This window comes from Drosophila novamexicana, unplaced genomic scaffold (genome assembly GCF_003285875.2).
Source record: "Drosophila novamexicana strain 15010-1031.04,08,12 unplaced genomic scaffold, DnovRS2.1 tig00000689-arrow-pilon, whole genome shotgun sequence".
In the NCBI taxonomy this organism is placed as follows: domain Eukaryota; kingdom Metazoa; phylum Arthropoda; class Insecta; order Diptera; family Drosophilidae; genus Drosophila; species Drosophila novamexicana.
Genome location: NW_020824818.1, coordinates 2,494,119 through 2,514,875, shown reverse-complemented (window position 1 = coordinate 2,514,875; position 20,757 = coordinate 2,494,119). Strand labels below are relative to the sequence as shown.

The window sequence follows — 20,757 nt, the reverse complement described above, 5'->3', positions numbered from 1 at the left end:
TTGTTTGCTTGTTTTTGATGGCAATGTGCTCTAAACTTAGTTTTGTGTTATGTGTTTACCCTAAGAGCTGCTGAATTTATATAACTGCCTACATAAATGGGTTATGGTGTCCATCGAGCTATGTGTATACTCTTGTTAAATCAATGATTTAACAATTAGAAGTTGTCAGACATATGATTTATTGTTATTATTTTAAAATTTAAATTCTTTTAATTGCATTTGCAATTCTTACCCAAAGTTCTTACATTTTCAACCCAACTTCTAATAACGTATATATTTCTCTGTATAATTTAAAGGATCTTAAAGAAAAAGTCGTTCTCAATAATTATATATAGCCACGCAATTTCCAAGAATTGTAATATCAAAACATTTCGAAACTTAGAGAAAAGTGTATATATATTTGATTTGGTTTTAAGAGCCTCAAATCTAATAAAAAATATCGGTTTTTTTCAAAGGGGGTCACTATAACTTAAATTCTACTGCATAGTGTTCATTACAATTATTTGGATTATTATAATAATAATAATTATTATCATTATTATTATTATTATTATTATTATTATTATTATTATTATTATTATTATTATTATTATTATTATTATTATTATTATTATTATTATTATCATTATTATTATTATTATTATTATTATTATTATTATTATTATTATTATTATTATTATTATTATTATTATTATTATTATTAATATTATTATTATTATTATTATTATTATTATTATTATTATTATTATTATTATTATATATCCTTTTGTTAATATTACTGTTATTTTATATTATTTAGCAAGCACTGGCGCTAGCCTAAAACCCCACTATTCAGTCAGGTCATTTAGACTACTCTTTCATCAAGGTTGGCCTTCATTAATTGATTATACCATTATAGTTATTGGATTTAATGGCATGTACATAAATCAAGTAAAACAAATAAGTATAACTAATAAATCTAATCGCAATTAACCCATGAAATAGATCCAGGCGTATATAATCCGTCTGACATGATAGTTGGAAAATCAGTTTCGATTTTATTCCTTAAGCGAACATTCGTCATTAAAAATGTGGAAAAAAGTGGTAACCGCTCTATTTCTGTGGACTTTCACGGCTGTCCAGCATGGTGAGAGCTTGGAGTATAATTACAGGGATTTTCTCAATAAAGTCCACAAATTTAGGTAATGCGCTGACCTGTTACAGCTGCGATTCTGTCGAGTCCTGTCGCAACGCCAACACCCAAGAGTGCAGCAATGAAACAGCCTTGGAAAACAATGCGATATTGAGCACCATTTTCCAGGATCTGCCGTATGTTAATAACATCAGCAATTTCGAGTGCTTCAACCTCACTTATATATGTAAGTCACAATCGTTGTTGGATTTTGTTAAAAATATTCTAAGTAAGCTTTCACTCACAGCCAATCAAACTTTGACTGAACTACGTGGCTGTATTTTCCCGGAAGTCAAAGTCTGCGATCAGTTCCCATTGACGTCCTACTTCGGCTACAACTTTTGCTACACCTGTAATTGGAACTATTGCAATCGAAATCCAGCGGGCACTTTTAGCAAGAGCACCTTTACCATTATAGCCTCAGCTATAACTCTGATCTTTACCAAACGGTTGCGTTAGCATAGCTAACGGTATAGCTGAACTGTCATAAATCTACATATCGATTAGTTTCAATGCTGATGTATGTCAAAGTTGATCGATTGAACTGTTAAATAAAACAAAATCTCTATATATATGCTACTGTTTCTGCTGACTTGAGACTTTTATGTTAACCATGGAGATCAAAGGTGAACGCGATAGTACAATTTTTAACTATAAAATATGTACGTAAATTACACAGTTTTTCGGTTGCGAAATGGATGTAGCCCAGTAACCCAGAATCAATAGAATCAACTATGAGTTTCTATTTGGTGTTATCTAAGCAAAATAAATTTCTAAGAAAATGTTATATTATCTTTTATTTCATGTTTATTTTTGGACGCCTATGGAATATTCATTCAGATCTAACAATATAAACGGACTACAATAAGTAAAATACTCCTCACTTTTTCGTATACAAAGATAGCTCCTGTCTAGTATGTCAAAAATTATTAACTATCAGCAAAACTACCGATTATGAAATCTTATCATATTCATTTAAAATCGCACGCCTGTTTTTTGATACACTCGGGTGTAGACATACATTTTTTAACCCATTCTCCGGGTAATAAGACTGTAGCAGCTCGTATTTCTTAAAAATCAGTTTGTAGCTAAAAATGTAATTAGCGCTCATACAAACTTTAACTCATATTTGCCTTCCGACAGTGGATTTTCCAAAAGGCGTGAAACGCAAACACCTCATTAGAAAACTACATTAAGGAAAACATTTCAGACCAGACAGCCAACAAGCCAGCCCGATTTAAAAATCACCCAGCTAGACATCCATAAGAAACGACAACAACTGCAGAATTGGAACACTTATCAATAAAACGTTGTCCATATGATAAGGCGTAGCTCCTATACACACACGATGTCATGCTATAGACAAAATTGCTAGCTAATTCTTGCCAATACAAATAAAAAATATAAACAAAAAAAAAATAAAAGTTAGACATCATATAATATTAGAAAAAATAAGTAGCATGTATCTATTAGCTGGCTTAAACAATGTTTTATTCAATATATATAGATTGCCGGGAAAAATATTTAGCAAGTGTATTTGCAATTCGAAATAGATAGACATTACAACTTTATGCTATACTTTGAATTGCCGCTCGCATTCCGTTAAGATAAGCTTCTTGATAAACCAACCCATGTTATTAAATAATGCCTAATATAAAACCACTCACTATAAGCAAAGTCAGTTCAGTTGCAAACATAAGGTGCCCGAAAGATCTTCACAAGTCTACAGAATGTATATGAAAACGTTGATTATAAGTGTAGTGATTGCTCTCACCTGCGTGCAGTTGGGTGAGTAAATTGATTTATGAAGATATGTTTCTGGAACTAACTAATGGAAGCTATCCAATAAAGCCAACTCCTTGACGTGTTACACCTGCACTAGCGCAGTTGATTGCAAAAAACCAAGGAAAACCACTTGCTCCAATGCTGCTGCCAGTGAGACGAGCAGCTTTTTAGAAGTTTATCATCAGAATGTGCGCAATCTAAGTAGCTACAGATTCGATTGTCTTGCTCTTAGGTATACCTATGCGAATAGTGAGTACATGTGAATGCCAGTGTTTATGCAGCAGAATTTATATTTCATATTGTACTTATCAATGCAGATAACTCAGTGGTTCATCAGTTACATGGTTGTGTTCATCCAGATGTGGGCGCCTGCACTTTGGCACTTAAGCCCCAATATGCATATAGCTGGAATAAGGCAAGGTGCACCATCTGCTCTGGCAACAAGTGCAACAAGAATCCAGCTGCCAAGCTGAGCAGCAGTGTCTACACAATTGCGGCCACAGTGATGTCTCTAATGCTGGCCAAGATCTATGCTTAAAGTAGTGGATATACTTAGCGGCACAAGGTCTAATATTCTATAGCCTATTACTCCATTTGTCAATATTCTATAGAATTAGCCTGAACCATCTCACAACTGGCTTATCAAGTGTTAAATATTTTCGTCGACTGTTCGATAAGATTATGCGGCTGCGGACCCAAATACTGAAGTCGAATAAAACTCTCTTCGGTTAAATGATTTCACAATAGTGAGTAATCCGGTTATCAATATTTTGATTAGGGGGTTCCTTTTAAATTCTTTACAATTTAAGAGGTACCTCTAAGAGTTAAAGAAAAATTATTGCTTAACAACAGCAAATAAACTTTGTAAATCATAAACAACAAAGCAACAAAAAGGCTTAAATTAAAATTCAATTAATTTGAAAAATAAGTTCTTGTGACGGGTTAAACGACATTAAATCAAGTATATTTGAATGCAACTAATTTTGTACACATTGAATACCCATTTGATGAGAAATCGCTGTATGTTAATTATTTATTTTGAAGAGACTCAAGTAGATTTAATAATCGAACTTTCATTTTTTTTATCCACTTGCTACTTATTGCTGAAACATAAAAATTATACATATTAAAGCAGTTTGTAGAATGTAACTCCCTTACTCACATAAGCTTTCAAGCAAACAAACTCCTTGAATCACAATCAATAGGAACAGAATACATCGCTTGAGCATGTTGTGCATCTGAGATTTCAGCTACAACTAATTGAAGGCTGTGGATATCTAATTTTATATTGTTTGCCACTTTGTGCTTTGTCTATTTATTCAAATGTCTATGTAATAGAGCTGGTTGAATAGAAGATAGCTTTTCATAAATATAACAGAACAGAACCGAACTTCTGGGAAATCTTGGATATGTTTAAACTGCAATTGCAGGCTTATCACCCATTGATAATGGCTAAAGAGGGTATAATAGTTTTATGCAAGCGTATGTAGCAGGCAAATGGAAGCAATTCCGATCTCATAAAACAAATCGATAACGGTATCCGGTTTATTGAGCAAATCTTTTAGGTTTTAAGAATTAGATTCACCAAACACATCATGTAACTTTTAGTGTAGTATATACATATAAGTATCTTTTCTTTTTATTTATTTTTCCTAATGCTAGCATATCCCTTTACCTATTAAATAGGTAACATAAAATGGAAAGCTCAGGCAAGCTAGTGCTTAGCATGATTTACATTTGGTGTCGATAAAAGATCGTAATAGCGGCGTATTGTTACCATTGAGGCTAGGGGAGTATTGAATTTTAATAAATAAAATAAAAGTTAGACTGCTCTAGTCGGGAGTTGCCGACTAGGGAATACCCTGAACCATATTTTCCGCAACGACAAATAAAAAAAAAAAAACAATAACCCTCATCTGGAGTCGAGCTCGACGAAAAATAAAGAACGAACTATAAACACCGAAGCTATCGAGAAATGCATTTTCCAGACATGCTATGGGGCTAGAAACCAGCTTACCCCTGAGTTGAAGGTATCTTCTAAAGCTTAAAATTGTAGATTGGAGATCAGATAATAACCGATCTATTTTAAGACTATTTAAAATTATAAAACGGGAACTTTATGCTGCTTTATCAGTTTCGTTCTTATCCATTTATTTCAATGCTTTACAATAATTATGGAAGTGTTTATATTGTTCAAATAAACAAATATGCATTGTGCAGGGTCATAGCTGAACCCATAATGGGAAAGATGATCTTGCTTGAAATTGCCGCCGGGTGGCAATTGCATTTCTTTCTTATCGCGATTGCGGCAGGTTGCGGCCCAACTACTGCTGTTGTTTGCGTTCAGGTTTTACGTAATTAATTTAATTTTCTATTCAAATGCAATTCTTATTTAAACTATAAGCCCATATAAGCCGTAAGTATTGGACAATAAATGAGTTTCGTCCACATTTGAACAGCAATTTTGAACTAATCGATCTTGGCACCACCAGAACTATTTTTTTTAACAATTATATACTATACATTGGAGATAGTCATCATTTATACGCCCAATAAAAATAAGATAACGCTATCAATACTTTGTTGTGGGTTGACTAATCAAAGATAAAAAGGGCTGGACATTCTAGCCGAATAATTAAACCTCTACCCACTGAATTTGAACTAAATGAATAAACCAAACAAATAGCTTAGGCTGATTTTACTCGAAGCGCGTTAGCCAAACTATATTATTTACAAAAAAGAAAAGAAAAGAGTGAAAGGAATCAAATACGAAAAATACTTAGTTATCTAAGATTGGTAAATAATTAAAATATTATTGCCCGTCTGCAATCTGCCTGCAAAATATGTAGTATGAAAATCAACTTTATATGCACAATTCCTTGCAACACTGATCACTGATCAGAATAATTGTTAACCAGAAAGGTCTGCAGAATCATGTGCTTTTGATACAACTTTCAATAAATATCAAAAGATGTTTCTATTAAATTTGTACACCAATTTCTACATCCAACCTTAAGCTTTTTTTCCAAAGCGAGTTTTACAGATAAATATAAAGCGAGCAAATTAATGAATTGACACCGAGTACATGTATTTGAATATGGCAACTGTTTGGACTTTATTTATCTGCACAATATAACATCCTTCGCAGGCCCATTTATGTTCTCCTCCTAAGGAGATAGGTCAAGTAGACTCCTCTTTACTCTGTTCCTCCTTTACCAAACAGTTTTTTGAAAATCACAATATGTTAATTAAAATGTTATGGGTTCGATTAATAAATATATGCATTCTGTAATTTCTACAACTTCTATACGGTAAATTTGACCAAGATCAGAGTAATAGCTGAAGCCAAAATGGTATAGGTGCTTTTGCTAAAAGTGGCTGCAGGATTGCGATTGCATTTGTCCCAATCACAGGTGCTGCAGCCCTTACTCCAGGTATTGCCCTGAGTTGCATTAACGTTCAGTTGACACACCGAAATTGCGGGATGATAGCAGCCCAGATATTCATGAGTCTTGCTTAGGTCTGTAAGTCAAATAAGTAGTAGAAACAGCCCAAAAGACACCTTTGCAAATTATAACATACTTGCTTGATAGTAATAGGTGAGGTTCATGCACTTGAAGCTATTGCTCCCATTCACGGTGGGCACATTACTGTGGATGGTGTTCAACCAGCGGCTGGTGGCGTCGGCTGTTGCATTACTGCAGACTTGGGTGCTGGGATTGCGACAGTCGTCGGGTGAGACGCAACTGTAGCAGGTAAGGCTGTTTACTGATGGGTTTTATGTGATTAGTGAATTCCGTGATTCGAGCACAGATCATGTTTAACTCTCACCAAACTGTAGGCTTGCAAAGGCTGCTAGCACTAGACCAAAAATAAGCTTCGTCCACATTTTGTTTAACACTACTTGCAACTAATCGAGGCACTGACCAACTAAACTGCTCGAGCCATTATCAGGTGTATTTTGTAGGTACTTCACCCACATATATGTAACGCAAAGGCACATTTCACAAGATAATAAAGATTAGGTGTGCTATTTGGTTAATCGATAAGCCAAGGCAAATAAAACAGTGACACAACATCCCCAGCTATAAAATACTCTACATGGGTACTTTAAAATAAGCAACTAATATGAGATATTTATAAACTCAATATATATAAACAGTAAGGCACTTTCAAAGTTTTAAATTACACAATGTTATAAAAATGTAAATGCAAATATTTACAATAATTTCAATTTTTATTTAAACACATTAATGTATCTTGAATTTGAACAGTAAACATCATTTTTTTATTATATGTACTATATAATATCAAAAAATATATATATAGTTGTGGGCTGGTAAAACAAAGCTACAAAAATAAGCATGTAAAAATCATAGGTGTGCTATATAACCGATAAGCTTTTTTTAGCATCCATCATTACATCGGAAAACTAATTATTAACGAATTCATGACAAAACTTCCGCAAGAATACAAAAAAAATTTATTTTGTATAAGTTATATATATTTATATGAACAGTAAACTGCATCCTCTAAACTTTTCACCCCTATTTACACCAAGGAGAAAAAGTGCGAATCACTATATTTTTTAATAGAATTGAAATAAGGTATTTTTATGTATCTTAAGATGAGTTTAAAGCTGCTAACTGATAGTTAATAAGTAATTTTATCTAAAATTAAATGTACCGTGGAGTTATGTGTTAACATAATTGAGGGAACTAAAAAGAAATAAATAAGGATTCACATATATACCAATCTATCCTTTAGATAGCTCGTTTTGAATTATATTGAAGTTCATATGAGGAGGCAAAAGAAAACTACATAGATTAAATCAAATATTTTGTAGCTTTCACAAATAATTGACCAATAGAAAACAAATACGATATGCAAATAAATTTACTATCAAAGATACTATTGACGAAAAAAAAAAATTTCCAATTGCAAACACGTCTTAATGTCTAAGCCCAGCCCAACGCATTTGTCATAACAAATAAACAAAGAGAAAAGGAATAAAACAAAAATAGGAACGGGGGACAATGTTTCAAAAATTGAAAAGCATATATCAGCATCCTGGCCATTGCCAGGACATGTCACGCATAACTAAATACAAAAGAAAAAGGAGAGAGCCACAGAAACAGTTGCAGGATACGAAAAACAACACGAAGCATAAGCTTCTGTCAAGGATACGTAAGGGATATTAAATGACAGGACAAATGGCAAATGCCCCACTACATAGCCCAGTCCCTCTCCATGTCCCTGGTCATGCCCATTGCCCAGCCTCCAACTGCGACAGAGTGGCAGGTACTCGAAGGTAAACGAAAAGCGCAAATCCTGTGAACAATAACAGGAGACAAACAACAAATGGCTGCGGGTTAGATTTATAAAAATATGTTTGTGTGCATGTATATATATTTCATGTGTACGACAATAGGTAAACAACAAAATTACAATATGCTTTTTTAAAAATTAGAAAAACAACGTGCAACAGTCAAGGCGAGGCGAGGCAAGGCAAGCCACTCGCCTGACAGGACAATAATATTGTGATGCCCACGATAAGCAACTCCGACTGGGTAAGGATTGGGAAGTGGGGGATTCAAGGCGGCAACCCAAAGATAAACATAAGCACAGACATGAGACGGGCGGAAAAAAATCGCTGGGGCGCTTTTGCCTGGCTGACAGTTGAGTTACATTTTTGGGTAGGACGTATTGTGGCGTGGCAGATACACGTTGCAACAAACACGAGTGCTATGCGAGCCTTGTCGTTGTCTTGTACTGCGAAACTAGCTAGATGCCTTGTGCATTGCATTAATTTTCAGGTCACGTATCCTTTTTAATCCTGACAAGAATATTATTTCCATAAAAAATGGCACGCAGCTAGCGTAAGCGCGCGGCCTCCACGGGCGGCATCATCTACGAAATCGTTTCGAGCATCAAGCATACGACACGTATGCCACAGCCGAATCATAGACAAGCAGCAGGCAGAGCGACATGTGTATTTAATTTTATTTCAAATATATCCTGCACACAAACATATATTCGAATTAAAGCATTAACAGGACGGCCTAGTGATAGCTTAAAGCTCAGCGAGTAACTTAGGGCAGCGATTGTCAACGCTGCGTATGCGTAATGTGCGACACTTGCGGCTTAAAGGCTATTGTGTGTATTGTGTGGCAATACGGCAACAGTTACAACACATCCTTGTTTCTCGTTGTTGAATAAGCTACAAATGGCTGCTGAGAGAACGGGCGAACACTGACTTTAATTTGTAGTAGCAGGCATATTTTCCAAGAGCTGCAAGCTTAGGGTTGCGCCATTCAACATTACATTAGTTATTAATATTAAAATAATTTTAGTACTTAGCATACATACACGATCGTATGAAATCGATGTAGCAGTTAAGCAATAAAATATATCATCAATTGTTCGTAGAAGAGGAAAATAGTTAATATTAATCTTTCGAATATAAAACAAGTAAGAGGTCCTAGTCGGGAGCTCCCGACTAGGGGATACCCTGAACCCTCTTCTTCCAACATCAAATGCATATATATATTCTATATTAGAAGCTATATGTCAAGTTTGGTGACTCTAGCTCTTATTATTTACCAAAATTGCCCAAAAACAGGATATCGATATCGATTTTTATCGATTGCGTGGAAACGGAGTAAGTTATCGATTATCGGAAACAAACTCGATCTGCGCGGGAACTAGGAGCACCTATATCTAAAATTTCAAGTCTCCAGCTCTTATAGGTTCTGAGATCCTTGCGTTCATACATACGGACAGACGGACGGACGGACGGCCGGACAGACAGACGGACATGGCTAAATCGCCTCGGCTATTTATGCTGACCAAGAATATATATACTTTATGGGGTCGGAGATGCTTCCTTCTGCCTGTTACATACATTTGGCTTTCGCACAAATACAATATACCCTTATACCCATTTTTAATGGGTTCAGGGTATAAAAACGATCAATCTAAAGATTCAAAAAATTTTGAACAACTTAAGCAGTATTGCTTTTTGACTTGACATGTAAAGGAAATGGACTTTTGTCATCCACTGTAGTTGCTTATGAGCAATGCACGCGTATAATGTATATATTGATAAAAGATATATATAATTTTATCAAAACAAAGTCAAATTGTTTGTACTTAAAGCCAGCTATAAGAGATTTTTCCTTGTGTGACTGACTACCAGACAAATTAACTACAACGAGTATCGAGTTGTGGCCGTACTTAAGCCGCTGCCTGCTGCTGTCTTAAGTTTTAGTGGCCTCTTGTATCCTCTACGGCATTGTCAAGGATTGCTCTATATTCCAAAGGACATAGAAAATATAAAATTTGTTTGTTTTCTGCATTGATGTTGAAAGTTTTTGCAGCTGTTGCAGACAATGCACGAGTCTTCGTCTTCGTTTTTCCTCTCCACATCTAACCATGGCATACTGGCTGGCTTATTATTACAGTTTGTCGATTTGTTTGTATTGCAGTCGACATTGTTGTTCTGTCACAGCAACAGGGGCAACAACAATAAAGTTGTGTGTTGCACAGGCACACAGGCGCGTGTGTGTGTGTGTGCATACCCAGCTGGCCAAGTGGCAGGAACCAATCGATTGTGATAAATTATTTGCAGCTATTGTGATTTGTAATGTTGGCAAATGTTTGACAAAAAACGGAAGCCCTATCAACAGCTACCCATTCGATAATGCCAAAGTTTGGCTTTCAAATTTTGAAGAAAAAAAAACATATTAATGCTGTAAACTGATCTAACCAACCCATTAGAAACTGAGATTGATCAACAAAGGTTAAAAGTTTATCTCATACAGCTATATCGAAGAGTCAAAGAAAAAATTAATACTTAGGTGAGTAACGCCCATCCCTTTGTATGCGACGCATAATTTCTAGTGTGGCTTTTCAAGTGGCTTTTCGCACACAAACCGAATGGGTTTTCACCAGCAAAAGCCACACGAATGAATGCCAAAGTCGCGGCTTGGTGAAGTTGACACGAACTACATAGTTAGTCGCAAGCCTGTCTTCAGCGAAGCTGGTCGATGACGATCTGCGACGATTTAATGACCAATGCAAAACTATATTAAGCTCTACGAGGGTATAAAAAGCTTCGTTCTTACGATCGACGCCTTATGCATGATATAGTAAAAAATATTACCCTAAATACTATAGCGAAATTGTAAAGGAAAATTTTAAAATATAATCATTGTATATGCAATATCGACCGAAAGTTGATATTGATCACTGATCTATATACTTTATAGGTTATCAAGATAATTCGGAAGACTGTTCGCGTAGTTTCTTGTTTTCGATTTTTAATATACCCTGTTACAGACAGAAACTACAAAAACCTCAGAATTCAAATTTGAAAAATACCATGGCAAAATTATAATTTTTCGTCGATATCTCGTCGCATTTCTAAACATCGATAATCGTCGATTTCGAACTTGTTTTTTTTTTTTTAAATAATTTAACAACTAAAATTAACCAAGTGTATATTAACACACTTTTTGCCATAACTTCTGACTATAAACATTGAATCTATTCTAAAACACTTTCCCCGAACTTTGTATGTGACTAAATGTTTTTTATGGCAGCTTGGAGCTATGTTCAGGGTATTCATATATTACATTCTTGGTGGAGAAATTTCTTATCGCAGCTTATAAACTATTTCCAGGTAGTTCTCATATTTTTTCAGTATACGTTCGAGGCTGAAAAAGACATGACTGCAATTCAATTAAATAAGCTTGTTTTCGAAGGGGTTAGACTATCTAGTAAATATGTAAAAAGGTTAATTTTTGAAAAATAGCACAAATCATTTAGAAAATTGGAGGAGGCTGGTATGGTCTTATCCGGAAAGGAGCATATAATGGCAACGTGGTAGCTATTAAAACCATTAGAGGGAATATTGAAACAGAGGACATTAAATGTGAAGTCAAGTACTGGTCGATGTTAAAACACAAGAACATCATTAAATTAATTGGGACAGCGATCGACAAATATGAGACCCACTTGGTTATGGAATATGCAGAAGGCGGAACACTGGGCGCCTTTTTGCATACAAGCAATACACCATATACAATTGCAGAAGGTATAAGCTGGCTACGTCAGGCTGCGGAGGTATATGGTACATATGTGTATTAATCACATTGCATGTAAACTTTCATTACTCATGTTCGTTTTAAAGGGACTCGTGTATCTACATGGACTATCAGAGAATTCAGGGATTCATCGTGATGTGAAGCCCCACAATATGTTGTTGGACGGTACAAGAAAGACATTGAAAATTTGCGATTTTGGGTTTGTGAGAAATTTGCAATCCCAAATGACAATCATATTGGCATATATACTAAACATTTCAATTAACGCACCTCACGACACACAGGTTTTTAATGGTCAGCGATACACTGAGAAATGTGATGTATATAGCATGGGCATTACAATCTGGGAAGTTCTGTCGCGTAAGATACCATACTATGAACAACACAATCTTGGACATGTTCAACTCTTAAGTCTAATTGATCACGGTATGTTCAAAAGTTATATGCGTATTAATGCATGTATGTATGCATTAACATTAACATATCAATTAATGCAGATCTACGGCCCTCACTAAATGATTTGATTTTTGAGTGTCCCGAGCAAATAAAAATTCTGATGCTAGAATGCTGGGATAAGAGCCCCAAAAAGCGTCCCTCTATGAAGGGCATTTTGGACATCTTGATATCAAATGAATAAAATGTGAAGTGAGTTGGAGTGAAGCGGATATTGATTAGAACTTCACTATTCTCGACCGTTTTGGGCTGGACTGGAATGCTGCCAAGTTACATTTAACCAGTGCGTGTTGTAAACACACGGCCCGCCCCATCTCAACTCATAACGAAATAAATTTGAAATGATTTCTTTCAGTCTAATTGATCAATGTACATAACAAATGAAGAGTACTTTCATTAGCCGAGCCAAAATAATGGAACAGCTGCTCGCATGCTGGACCATCCATTCATCATCTGCACTTCGAGACACTTCTGCGAACAAGTTTCAACTATCGTAATTGACCCGGAAATAGCTTAAAGCCAAATATTTGCACAGCATGTCAGTTGAATGGGTGGGAAATGGAAAGACGTGGGCATCGAGACAGGGGCCATTGCCTGCTCTCAATAACTGCAAGGCATTGCTACAGACAGTCACGCCCACGGCCCCAGAAACACCAATACAAGTACACTTAATGATTGACCCACAGCAAATAGAAGTGCAAAAGATGAAAACAAATATTTCCATAGCATATGCAAAGTGAACAGATACAGATACTGATACGAATATTGGATGCAAATGTAGAAGCGAGTAGGTTATCATAAGTTTCGAGTGTCAACTATCATAGTCCTATTTTTTCAGGCACCCATTCAATTTTGTTCTTCTTTCTCTTTTTTTTCTACTCCACACTAATTGCAGATAAAACGGTCCCAATTGGCGCAAGGCTGCAGCTTCTCAGTTTCACTTCCATTTCCCATTACCAATTCAGTAGTCAGGAGCCAATTGATGGGGCGTGTCGTCAGAGTTTCTTGTGGCTATATTGTCAAAGCATTTAGCGATGCGGTTCGATATGAACACAGAGCAAAGTGTTAAAGAGTGTATGTGTGTGTGTGTGTGTGTGTGTGTGTGTGTGTGTGTGTGTGTGTGTGTGTGTTTGTGCGTGTATGTCTGGACCGTGTCCTGTGACTTGGCTCATTGCTATTTTGCACGTGAACTTGTTAAGAGCAAAAACAACGTGGGCAAGACATGAAACTGCAAATTGAACGCTTATTGCCATGAAAGGCAAGTAAAGGTGCTCGAGTCGGGATTGCCCGACCTGCAGCCAGAGCTGCCGCAACAAAAACACACAAAAAAATGCAATATATCTAACTTTTGCAAAACAGTCTTAAAATCGATATTTATTGAAATTATAAAAATATCAAAATGATAACGCGCTTTTTATATATAGTTGCCCTTTACTAATAATATTTTTGTCATGTCAGGCAAAAAGTTAAGATTGTAATTGATGGGCTCTCACAAAATATATTTGGAAAAACCAAAAAAATGTTGTACGATCGACCTCTTAACTTTTTTTAAACTAATTCCCAAAGCATTATTAACCAAAAAATTAAAATATAAGGTTTTTTAAATTTAGTTTGAAGAATCAAGCATTAATGTAACCAAATTGAACATACCTTACTAAGAGATTGTCGACGTCGTAAATAGTTGGGAGATACCAAATAAATTTATATCGCAGCAAAACATTTGCAACCTTGCCTTTTTAATCGCCTACTGGCCTTTTACATGAACGTATCACTAAAAATAAAAGCGTTGCATAAATTAATGAGAATCTCTTAGAAAGGGGACACTTAATAGAAGGCAATTAAGACAGAAAAGGCGGTAGAGGGACAAGGATAGCAAGAGAGAGAAATAACGGGTAAGAAAAATAAAATTATAGAATAAGTTGGGGAGAGTGAATTACTTAACAGAAAGGACAAATAAAATAAATATGAGAAAAAGTCTAGGACAAATAAACACATATAAATACATATTATTTAGCCAAATGTGAAAATATGCTAAGAGGACGTTAACTACATTTTTTTGAGTTGCGCGCCCTTTAGCGCCTATCATAGCAGAGAACTTGTTGTTGCCTCTCAGCAGTGCTGCCCATTTGCAGTGCTGCCCATTAGCTATTTCAATTTGAATTGTTCAACATATCGAATTGTCTCAATATTTGTTTAGGTCGAGCTAATTTAAACAATTTGAAATTGATTAAACTAATGAAATAGAGGAGAGGCGAGCCACATCGTCCTTATTTTAATGAAGAGCAGTTGCAGTTTAAGAAAATTTGCTTTATTTAAACAAAATTAAACTCCACTAACAGAAACAATCCAATCTCTGACTGCTGCTACTCTGGAATAAACACCTGGATATTCGGGCCTCGCACAGCCAAATCCCCACGAAACGACGCCCCACAGTTTGCCATGGGCAGCCAGCGGACCACCCGAATCCCCTTGGCATGCATCCTTGCCGCCCTCCTGCAGACCCGCGCACAACATACGATCCGTAATATTACCAAAATTATCGTAGGCCAACGTGCACTGCGTCTGATTCACCTTGGGCACGGTAACGGCGCGCAGCACATCCGTCGATTCCTGCGCACTTTGGGTGTTGCCCCAGCCCGTAATAGTGACGGGCGTCCCATCCTCAATATCTTCATTCTGCTTGGGCAACTGCACAAATGCCTGCGTTATATTTGTGGCATTATACTGGGCCAGCTCCAGCAGCGCAAAGTCATAGTCAATAATGCGGGGATCGTATTTGGGATGGCGATGAACGCGCTGGATATCCGCCAGGACCCCGCCGCTATCCTTGCGCGTGGCGCCAATGCGCACCCGAAGGGATTGCACGCTGGCGTTCTCGACACAGTGGGCAGCAGTCAGTGCCCAGCCGTCAGCTATCAACGAGCCGCCACACATGTGATAATTGCGCTGGAGCGAAATTTGATATGGATAATCCTCAATGGTCACCTCAATGCCACCCACAATGCGTCCATCCAGTCGCAGGCGCAGTTGTGGCGCTGTCGGCGGCGGCACAGCCAAGCAGCCGATGCAGGCCAACAGTAGCGGTAGGAGCAGCGTCTTCCGGTTATGCGACATCTTCAGTTCCGAGTGGGTTAATGGTACGCTAACTCAACCGGCGCCGAGCTTATATACGAAGCCAATGGGTTATCAATCGTTTGTTTGTCAGGGTCAATCACACGCGTGTGTATATAGCGAAGGTATCCACTTGGCCTAGTTAATCCGTCGCCGATACTCGTAAAATTTATTACCCACAGACGATGTCGTCGTCATCGACAATGTTATCTAAGAGCCAATTATTTAACTAATATTTTTTTAAGCGAACAATTCAGGGTGTTCTTTATATATTTAACTATCATCAGCACTTAAAGGTTGGAAAAGTGTCCTTAAAAAACAAAGCGGATGGAAAGCTTCACGTCTCAAAATCAGCAAGAGCCCATGTATTCAATTTTAAATATATTTGCCCAAATTGAAATCTAGATAACTTTTTGTTATTTTGTTGACTTTTTGATTTTAAGCCAATAGTTCCAATAGGAGCTATAAGATTTAGTGATTCGAATCAGACAAAAAACTGTTAGTCACAGAAAACGGACCTGAGTTGGGTTTCTTGAAGATTTAAAATTGAGACTTATTTTTAGAAAAATATACACATACATATACTTTGTGACCCCATTTCCTTTTTAAAGTCATCTTTTGAATTATATGTATTGAAACTTGAATATTATTATATCAGAACGCGTTGACATCAAAAATCCTTTTAAGTTTACAAAGCCCTTTGCCTGGCGGTTTTATCACAGGGATGACGGTTGGCACCATTTATCCAAAAGCTTCCAGCTCCAATAGAGATTATGGCAATCGTGCTTGGCTAAATAGATCCTTAGTAGTTGCCCTTAATGACTTTGTGGAACTTGAACTTAATTAATATCTGATTTGCGGATGCAAAAATGTGAGTATCATTGCATTTGGTAACGAGAAGAGAAGCCACTATTCAAAGTATGTTTCTAATGCACTTCAGTCATTACGAATGGATTAAATGGTTTTTTTATATATATGTCCATGTTCAGCCGCCTGTTCGTCTGCTTTCGTTAACTTTAGAAGCCAGTAATAGATTATCGTATTTAATGAGCAGAGTAAATATACCTGCTTCTTACATAGCTCCTGCTATTTTCTTTTTCTGAGATTACACCAAATTTTTAATGCACGTGGAAGTACGGAAGAAAAATATGTTTCACGAAAAGCTGCAAGCATTGGTCTCCCTAGCTTTCATAATGTCCGATGTGTTCAAAAAAGAATGTCTTTGGGACGCAGAAGGAGCGATCGGTCGTTAATTGGATTGTCCTTTTTGTCTTTTAACAACTTGTATCTTCACTTCAGCAAATACGAGCTTCAGTATTACTCTATACCAGCTATATCACTAATATATTATATGCTTGATATAGGATCTCAGTGGGACATAAAAGTTCTGTATAAAATCAGTGCTAAGCTATGGGACTGCAATATTTGACCTTCGGCGTGCCGAATCAATCCAAAATCTAAACGATACAGCTTGGAAGCATTCGAGTTAGATGGACTAGAACAGGAATCTGGTACTTCTGTTCTGTACAAGATTTGATTTGTTGCATAGTTAATAGTTTGCATTTGCTTACAGTTTAAGCCAAGTCAGGAATTTATTGTTGGACGGCATATCGGTCACTCGATCCAACTGCAAACCATTAACAGCCGCCAACTGCTTCAGATCCCTGATATCCCTGATGCCCCACGATGCGTTGCGACGCCTTAAGTCCGCATCAAAGTCAACATTGCTTTGGGGCGTCAACTGGCCATCCTGGGCGTAGGGTCCATAGGTGAACAGTTTGCCGCCAGTCTTTAGCAGCTGGCCGGCAGCACGAAACAGCCCCTCGGAGCAGGCCCATGGACTAATGTGCATCATGTTGCAGTTCAGCATGTAATCGTAGCTGGCAGGCTTCACCTGCTTCACTGTATCCGCTTCCCATAGATGCAGCTCCTGCGAAATGTCAACAAAGAGCGGCGGGCAAATGTTACCCGTGACGCAGTCCGCGGCATAAGCGTTAATTGAGTCGAAATCGTGGCGTGAATATTCCGTTGTTTGAAAACTTATATTCGGTAGCAAAGGCGCCAAAAATCCAGCGTGCTGACCCGAACCAGAGGCAATCTCAAGCAGCCGCAAGTTGGGTGTTTTCTTATCCACCTGCAGGATCAGGGCCTCTGATATCGGCTGGGAATTGCGATCTGCCGATGGATGTGTACGTTTTCTAGCGCTGCAAAGCGTGGACACGTGCAATAAACGTTTAAAAGGTCGTGTGAAACTGTGTTGAGTGATTACTATAAGTTAAATTAGAATTTGTTTAACAATTTACCTCATATTGCTGTGTTGCTTCACTTATGTTATTTAGTTCAGATTCTGGCGTTTCTAGTCTATCGACCAGGGCTGGCGCAACTCGTGAGTGTTAATAGTTGAGCTCTAGCAAGGCACGATTGCAGCATGTCTTACGAATGTACCCAAAATGGTACACAGCATTTATTTTACAAAGCATCTAGACATTACTGCCCTTTAATCCTGGTATTAAATCATTTTCCTAGCACTCGTCAAATAAGAATTATTGCAGTAATATTACTTAAATATTATTTCAATAAATTATTTTAGTTACCAATATATTTCACTCCGACCTTATATTTGAATTTACACTCAACTATCGATATCGCACATCGATAAATGTCATTTTCTTTTCGCAGTGCTGCTTAAACTCTATCGCACGACCGCCACAATTTGCTGTGAGATCCACATATTTTTGCCATTTTTAACAGGCATTGTTTTGTTAAATCCATTTTTGCGCCTAAATAAGCTGCACAATGTCTGATAATGATGATGATTTCATGTGCGACGATGATGAAGATTATGGTCTGGTAAGAATCTCACCAATAAACCTTCTACGAGCGCTGTTCTTGAAACCCGGCATCTACTTCGTTTGCGGCTTCTATTTTAGGAATACTCAGAGGACAGCAACTCGGAGCCGGACGTAGATCTAGAGAATCAGTACTACAACAGCAAGGCACTTAAAGAGATGGAGCCCACAGCAGCGCTCGCCAGTTTTCAAAAGGTGCTCGACTTGGAGAATGGCGAAAAGGGTGAATGGGGCTTCAAGGCACTAAAGCAGATGATAAAAATCAACTTTAGTCTGGTGAGTGGGCAACAGAAGATTCAAGAGAAAAAAGGAAACCCAACAATTAAATCATTTTGATCAACTCTCAGAACAACTACAAGGAAATGATGGTGCGCTACAAGCAGCTGCTCACCTACATTAAAAGCGCTGTCACACGCAACCACTCCGAAAAGAGCATCAACTCCATACTGGATTACATTTCAACGTCCAAGAACGTAAGTGAGAAGCTGGCAAACATATATGTATATGTGTGAGAACTTGCCTTGTGAGGCAGGGCTACATTTGATCTTAATGAGGTTTCATATTTAAGGAGTCAACTTTAACTCCTATACAAAATGCAATGTCTTAGAGAGCATCATACATTTGTCAATATTTAGCTCATAGAAGCAGACATTTCCGACCCCATATAGTGTAAATATTCTCGATCACAAGCGTCAGTAGCTCGTCATCTGTCTGTGTGCCTCAACGAAAATAAGATCAGACGAACATCTTGATTTGGGATCGAAGACAGAGTACGAGAACGAGGACAATGATATATGGGTAACTTACCCAGCAGCAGACTACAGAATGACAGAGCTGATAAAAACAATTTTCTGATTCTAAAACATGGGCTGAATCCTATTGCCATCGGGTGCCAAATAATTTTTTGTGTAAAACACACTTTTTATAATAAACAAGCAAAAGTCAGCAATTACAAATGGCACCTTGCCAAGCCAAAAACATAAAACAATCTTCAACTAAATTTATAATTATATATATAAAATACTTTTAGATGGAGTTGCTGCAAAATTTTTATGAGACCACTCTGGATGCTCTACGCGATGCCAAAAACGATCGCTTGTGGTTCAAAACTAACACTAAGCTGGGCAAGCTGTACTTTGATCGCAGCGACTTTACCAAATTGCAAAAGATACTCAAACAGTTGCACTCGAGCTGCCAGACAGACGACGGCGAGGATGATCTAAAAAAGGGCACACAATTGCTGGAGATTTATGCATTGGAAATTCAAATGTACACTGTACAAAAGAACAACAAGAAGCTGAAAGCTCTCTACGAGCAATCGCTGCACATTAAATCAGCTATTCCACATCCTCTTATAATGGGCGTTATTCGCGAATGCGGCGGCAAAATGCATCTGCGTGAAGGTGAATTCGAGAAGGCGCACACAGACTTCTTTGAGGCCTTCAAGAACTACGATGAAAGCGGCTCGCCCAGACGCACCACCTGCCTTAAGTACTTGGTGCTAGCAAATATGTGGGTGAAATTGTATTAAATTGATTAAAACTGCATAATTTATATGATCTGTTTAACAGGCTTATGAAGTCCGGCATCAACCCGTTCGACTCGCAGGAGGCCAAGCCTTATAAGAACGATCCCGAGATTTTGGCCATGACAAATCTGGTTAATTCATACCAAAACAATGACATCAACGAGTTTGAGACTATATTGCGTCAACATCGCAGCAACATTATGGCTGATCAGTTTATACGCGAACACATTGAGGACTTACTGCGCAACATACGCACCCAAGTGCTCATTAAACTGATCAGACCCTACAAGAACATAGCCATACCGTTCATAGCCAATGCACTCAACATTGAGCCCGCCGAGGTGGAGAGCTTGCTGGTTTCCTGCATACTCGATGAGTACGTGACTTGTCAGCAGATCAGCTTAAGTCCTATCTAATATATTTAATTTTTCCTTTCAGCACCATCAAGGGACGCATCGATCAGGTGAATCAAGTGCTGCAGCTGGACAAGATTAATAGCAGTGCAGCCCGCTACAATGCGCTGGAGAAATGGTCCAACCAAATCCAATCGCTGCAGTTTGCAGTAGTACAGAAAATGGCTTAGGCATAAGGCAATGATTAAAACCTAATTGAAATTATGAAAATATTTTAAACGCAGTCTGCTTATTTAAACCGTCGAAAGTTGAGAGCTATTGAGCATTAAATGTGACAAAAGTTAGGTAGCGTATCAAACCATATCTATATATATATACATACTTATATATGGTAAGGGCT

The 20,757-nt window shown here is 37.4% G+C and overlaps 6 protein-coding genes and 1 long non-coding RNA gene across 11 annotated transcripts in view; 4 read left to right on the top strand and 3 right to left on the bottom strand.

Moving 5' to 3' along the window:
- LOC115763252 (UPF0585 protein CG18661) overlaps positions 1 to 18,088 on the bottom strand; it is a 66,485-nt gene extending 48,397 nt beyond the window's left edge. Inside the window, exons 1-3 of one of the 4 annotated variants that reach the window (XM_030705730.1) lie at positions 17,931 to 18,088; positions 17,199 to 17,879; positions 14,167 to 14,287 (exon numbers count right to left, since the gene is read on the bottom strand). In XM_030705730.1, the coding sequence (XP_030561590.1) occupies positions 14,272 to 14,287; positions 17,199 to 17,879; positions 17,931 to 17,935 (702 nt within the window). In that variant the 5' untranslated portion in view covers positions 17,936 to 18,088 and the 3' untranslated portion in view covers positions 14,167 to 14,271. Of the gene's footprint in view, positions 1 to 14,166; positions 14,288 to 15,655; positions 17,880 to 17,930 lie in introns of those variants that run through there. The other 3 variants (XM_030705732.1, XR_004017890.1, XM_030705731.1) reach the window with 3 other exon arrangements.
- LOC115763255 lies at positions 1,048 to 1,724 on the top strand. The gene is made up of 3 exons (XM_030705735.1): positions 1,048 to 1,126; positions 1,182 to 1,358; positions 1,419 to 1,724. Exons 1-3 carry the CDS (start codon positions 1,069 to 1,071, stop codon positions 1,628 to 1,630), a joined length of 447 nt encoding a protein of 148 aa, XP_030561595.1. The 5' UTR covers positions 1,048 to 1,068; the 3' UTR covers positions 1,631 to 1,724.
- LOC115763254 lies at positions 2,880 to 3,853 on the top strand. Its single transcript, XM_030705734.1, has 3 exons — positions 2,880 to 2,959; positions 3,023 to 3,205; positions 3,274 to 3,853. The coding sequence occupies exons 1-3, from the start codon at positions 2,902 to 2,904 to the stop codon at positions 3,492 to 3,494; spliced, it is 462 nt and encodes a 153-aa protein (XP_030561594.1). The 5' UTR covers positions 2,880 to 2,901; the 3' UTR covers positions 3,495 to 3,853.
- Positions 5,952 to 6,868, bottom strand: LOC115763253. The gene is made up of 3 exons (XM_030705733.1): positions 6,788 to 6,868; positions 6,539 to 6,724; positions 5,952 to 6,478 (listed from the first exon to the last, which is right to left on the bottom strand). Exons 1-3 carry the CDS (start codon positions 6,843 to 6,845, stop codon positions 6,261 to 6,263), a joined length of 462 nt encoding a protein of 153 aa, XP_030561593.1. The 5' UTR covers positions 6,846 to 6,868; the 3' UTR covers positions 5,952 to 6,260.
- On the top strand, positions 12,163 to 12,750 carry LOC115763257. 2 transcript variants are annotated; one of them, XR_004017891.1, is made up of 3 exons: positions 12,163 to 12,262; positions 12,348 to 12,489; positions 12,561 to 12,750. It is a non-coding gene; the product is annotated as an uncharacterized LOC115763257 (long non-coding RNA). The 2 variants fall into 2 exon arrangements; XR_004017892.1 differs by having other exon boundaries at positions 12,193 to 12,228.
- Positions 14,837 to 15,648, bottom strand: LOC115763251 (trypsin-1). Its single transcript, XM_030705728.1, has one exon. The coding sequence runs from the start codon at positions 15,628 to 15,630 to the stop codon at positions 14,839 to 14,841; it is 792 nt and encodes a 263-aa protein (XP_030561588.1). The 5' UTR covers positions 15,631 to 15,648; the 3' UTR covers positions 14,837 to 14,838.
- A 218-nt stretch (positions 18,089 to 18,306) lies between the features above and the next one.
- LOC115763246 (COP9 signalosome complex subunit 2) lies at positions 18,307 to 20,627 on the top strand. Its single transcript, XM_030705724.1, has 6 exons — positions 18,307 to 18,477; positions 18,558 to 18,752; positions 18,824 to 18,949; positions 19,507 to 19,988; positions 20,048 to 20,380; positions 20,443 to 20,627. Exons 1-6 carry the CDS (start codon positions 18,424 to 18,426, stop codon positions 20,585 to 20,587), a joined length of 1,335 nt encoding a protein of 444 aa, XP_030561584.1. The 5' UTR covers positions 18,307 to 18,423; the 3' UTR covers positions 20,588 to 20,627.
- The last annotated feature ends 130 nt before the right edge of the window (positions 20,628 to 20,757 follow it).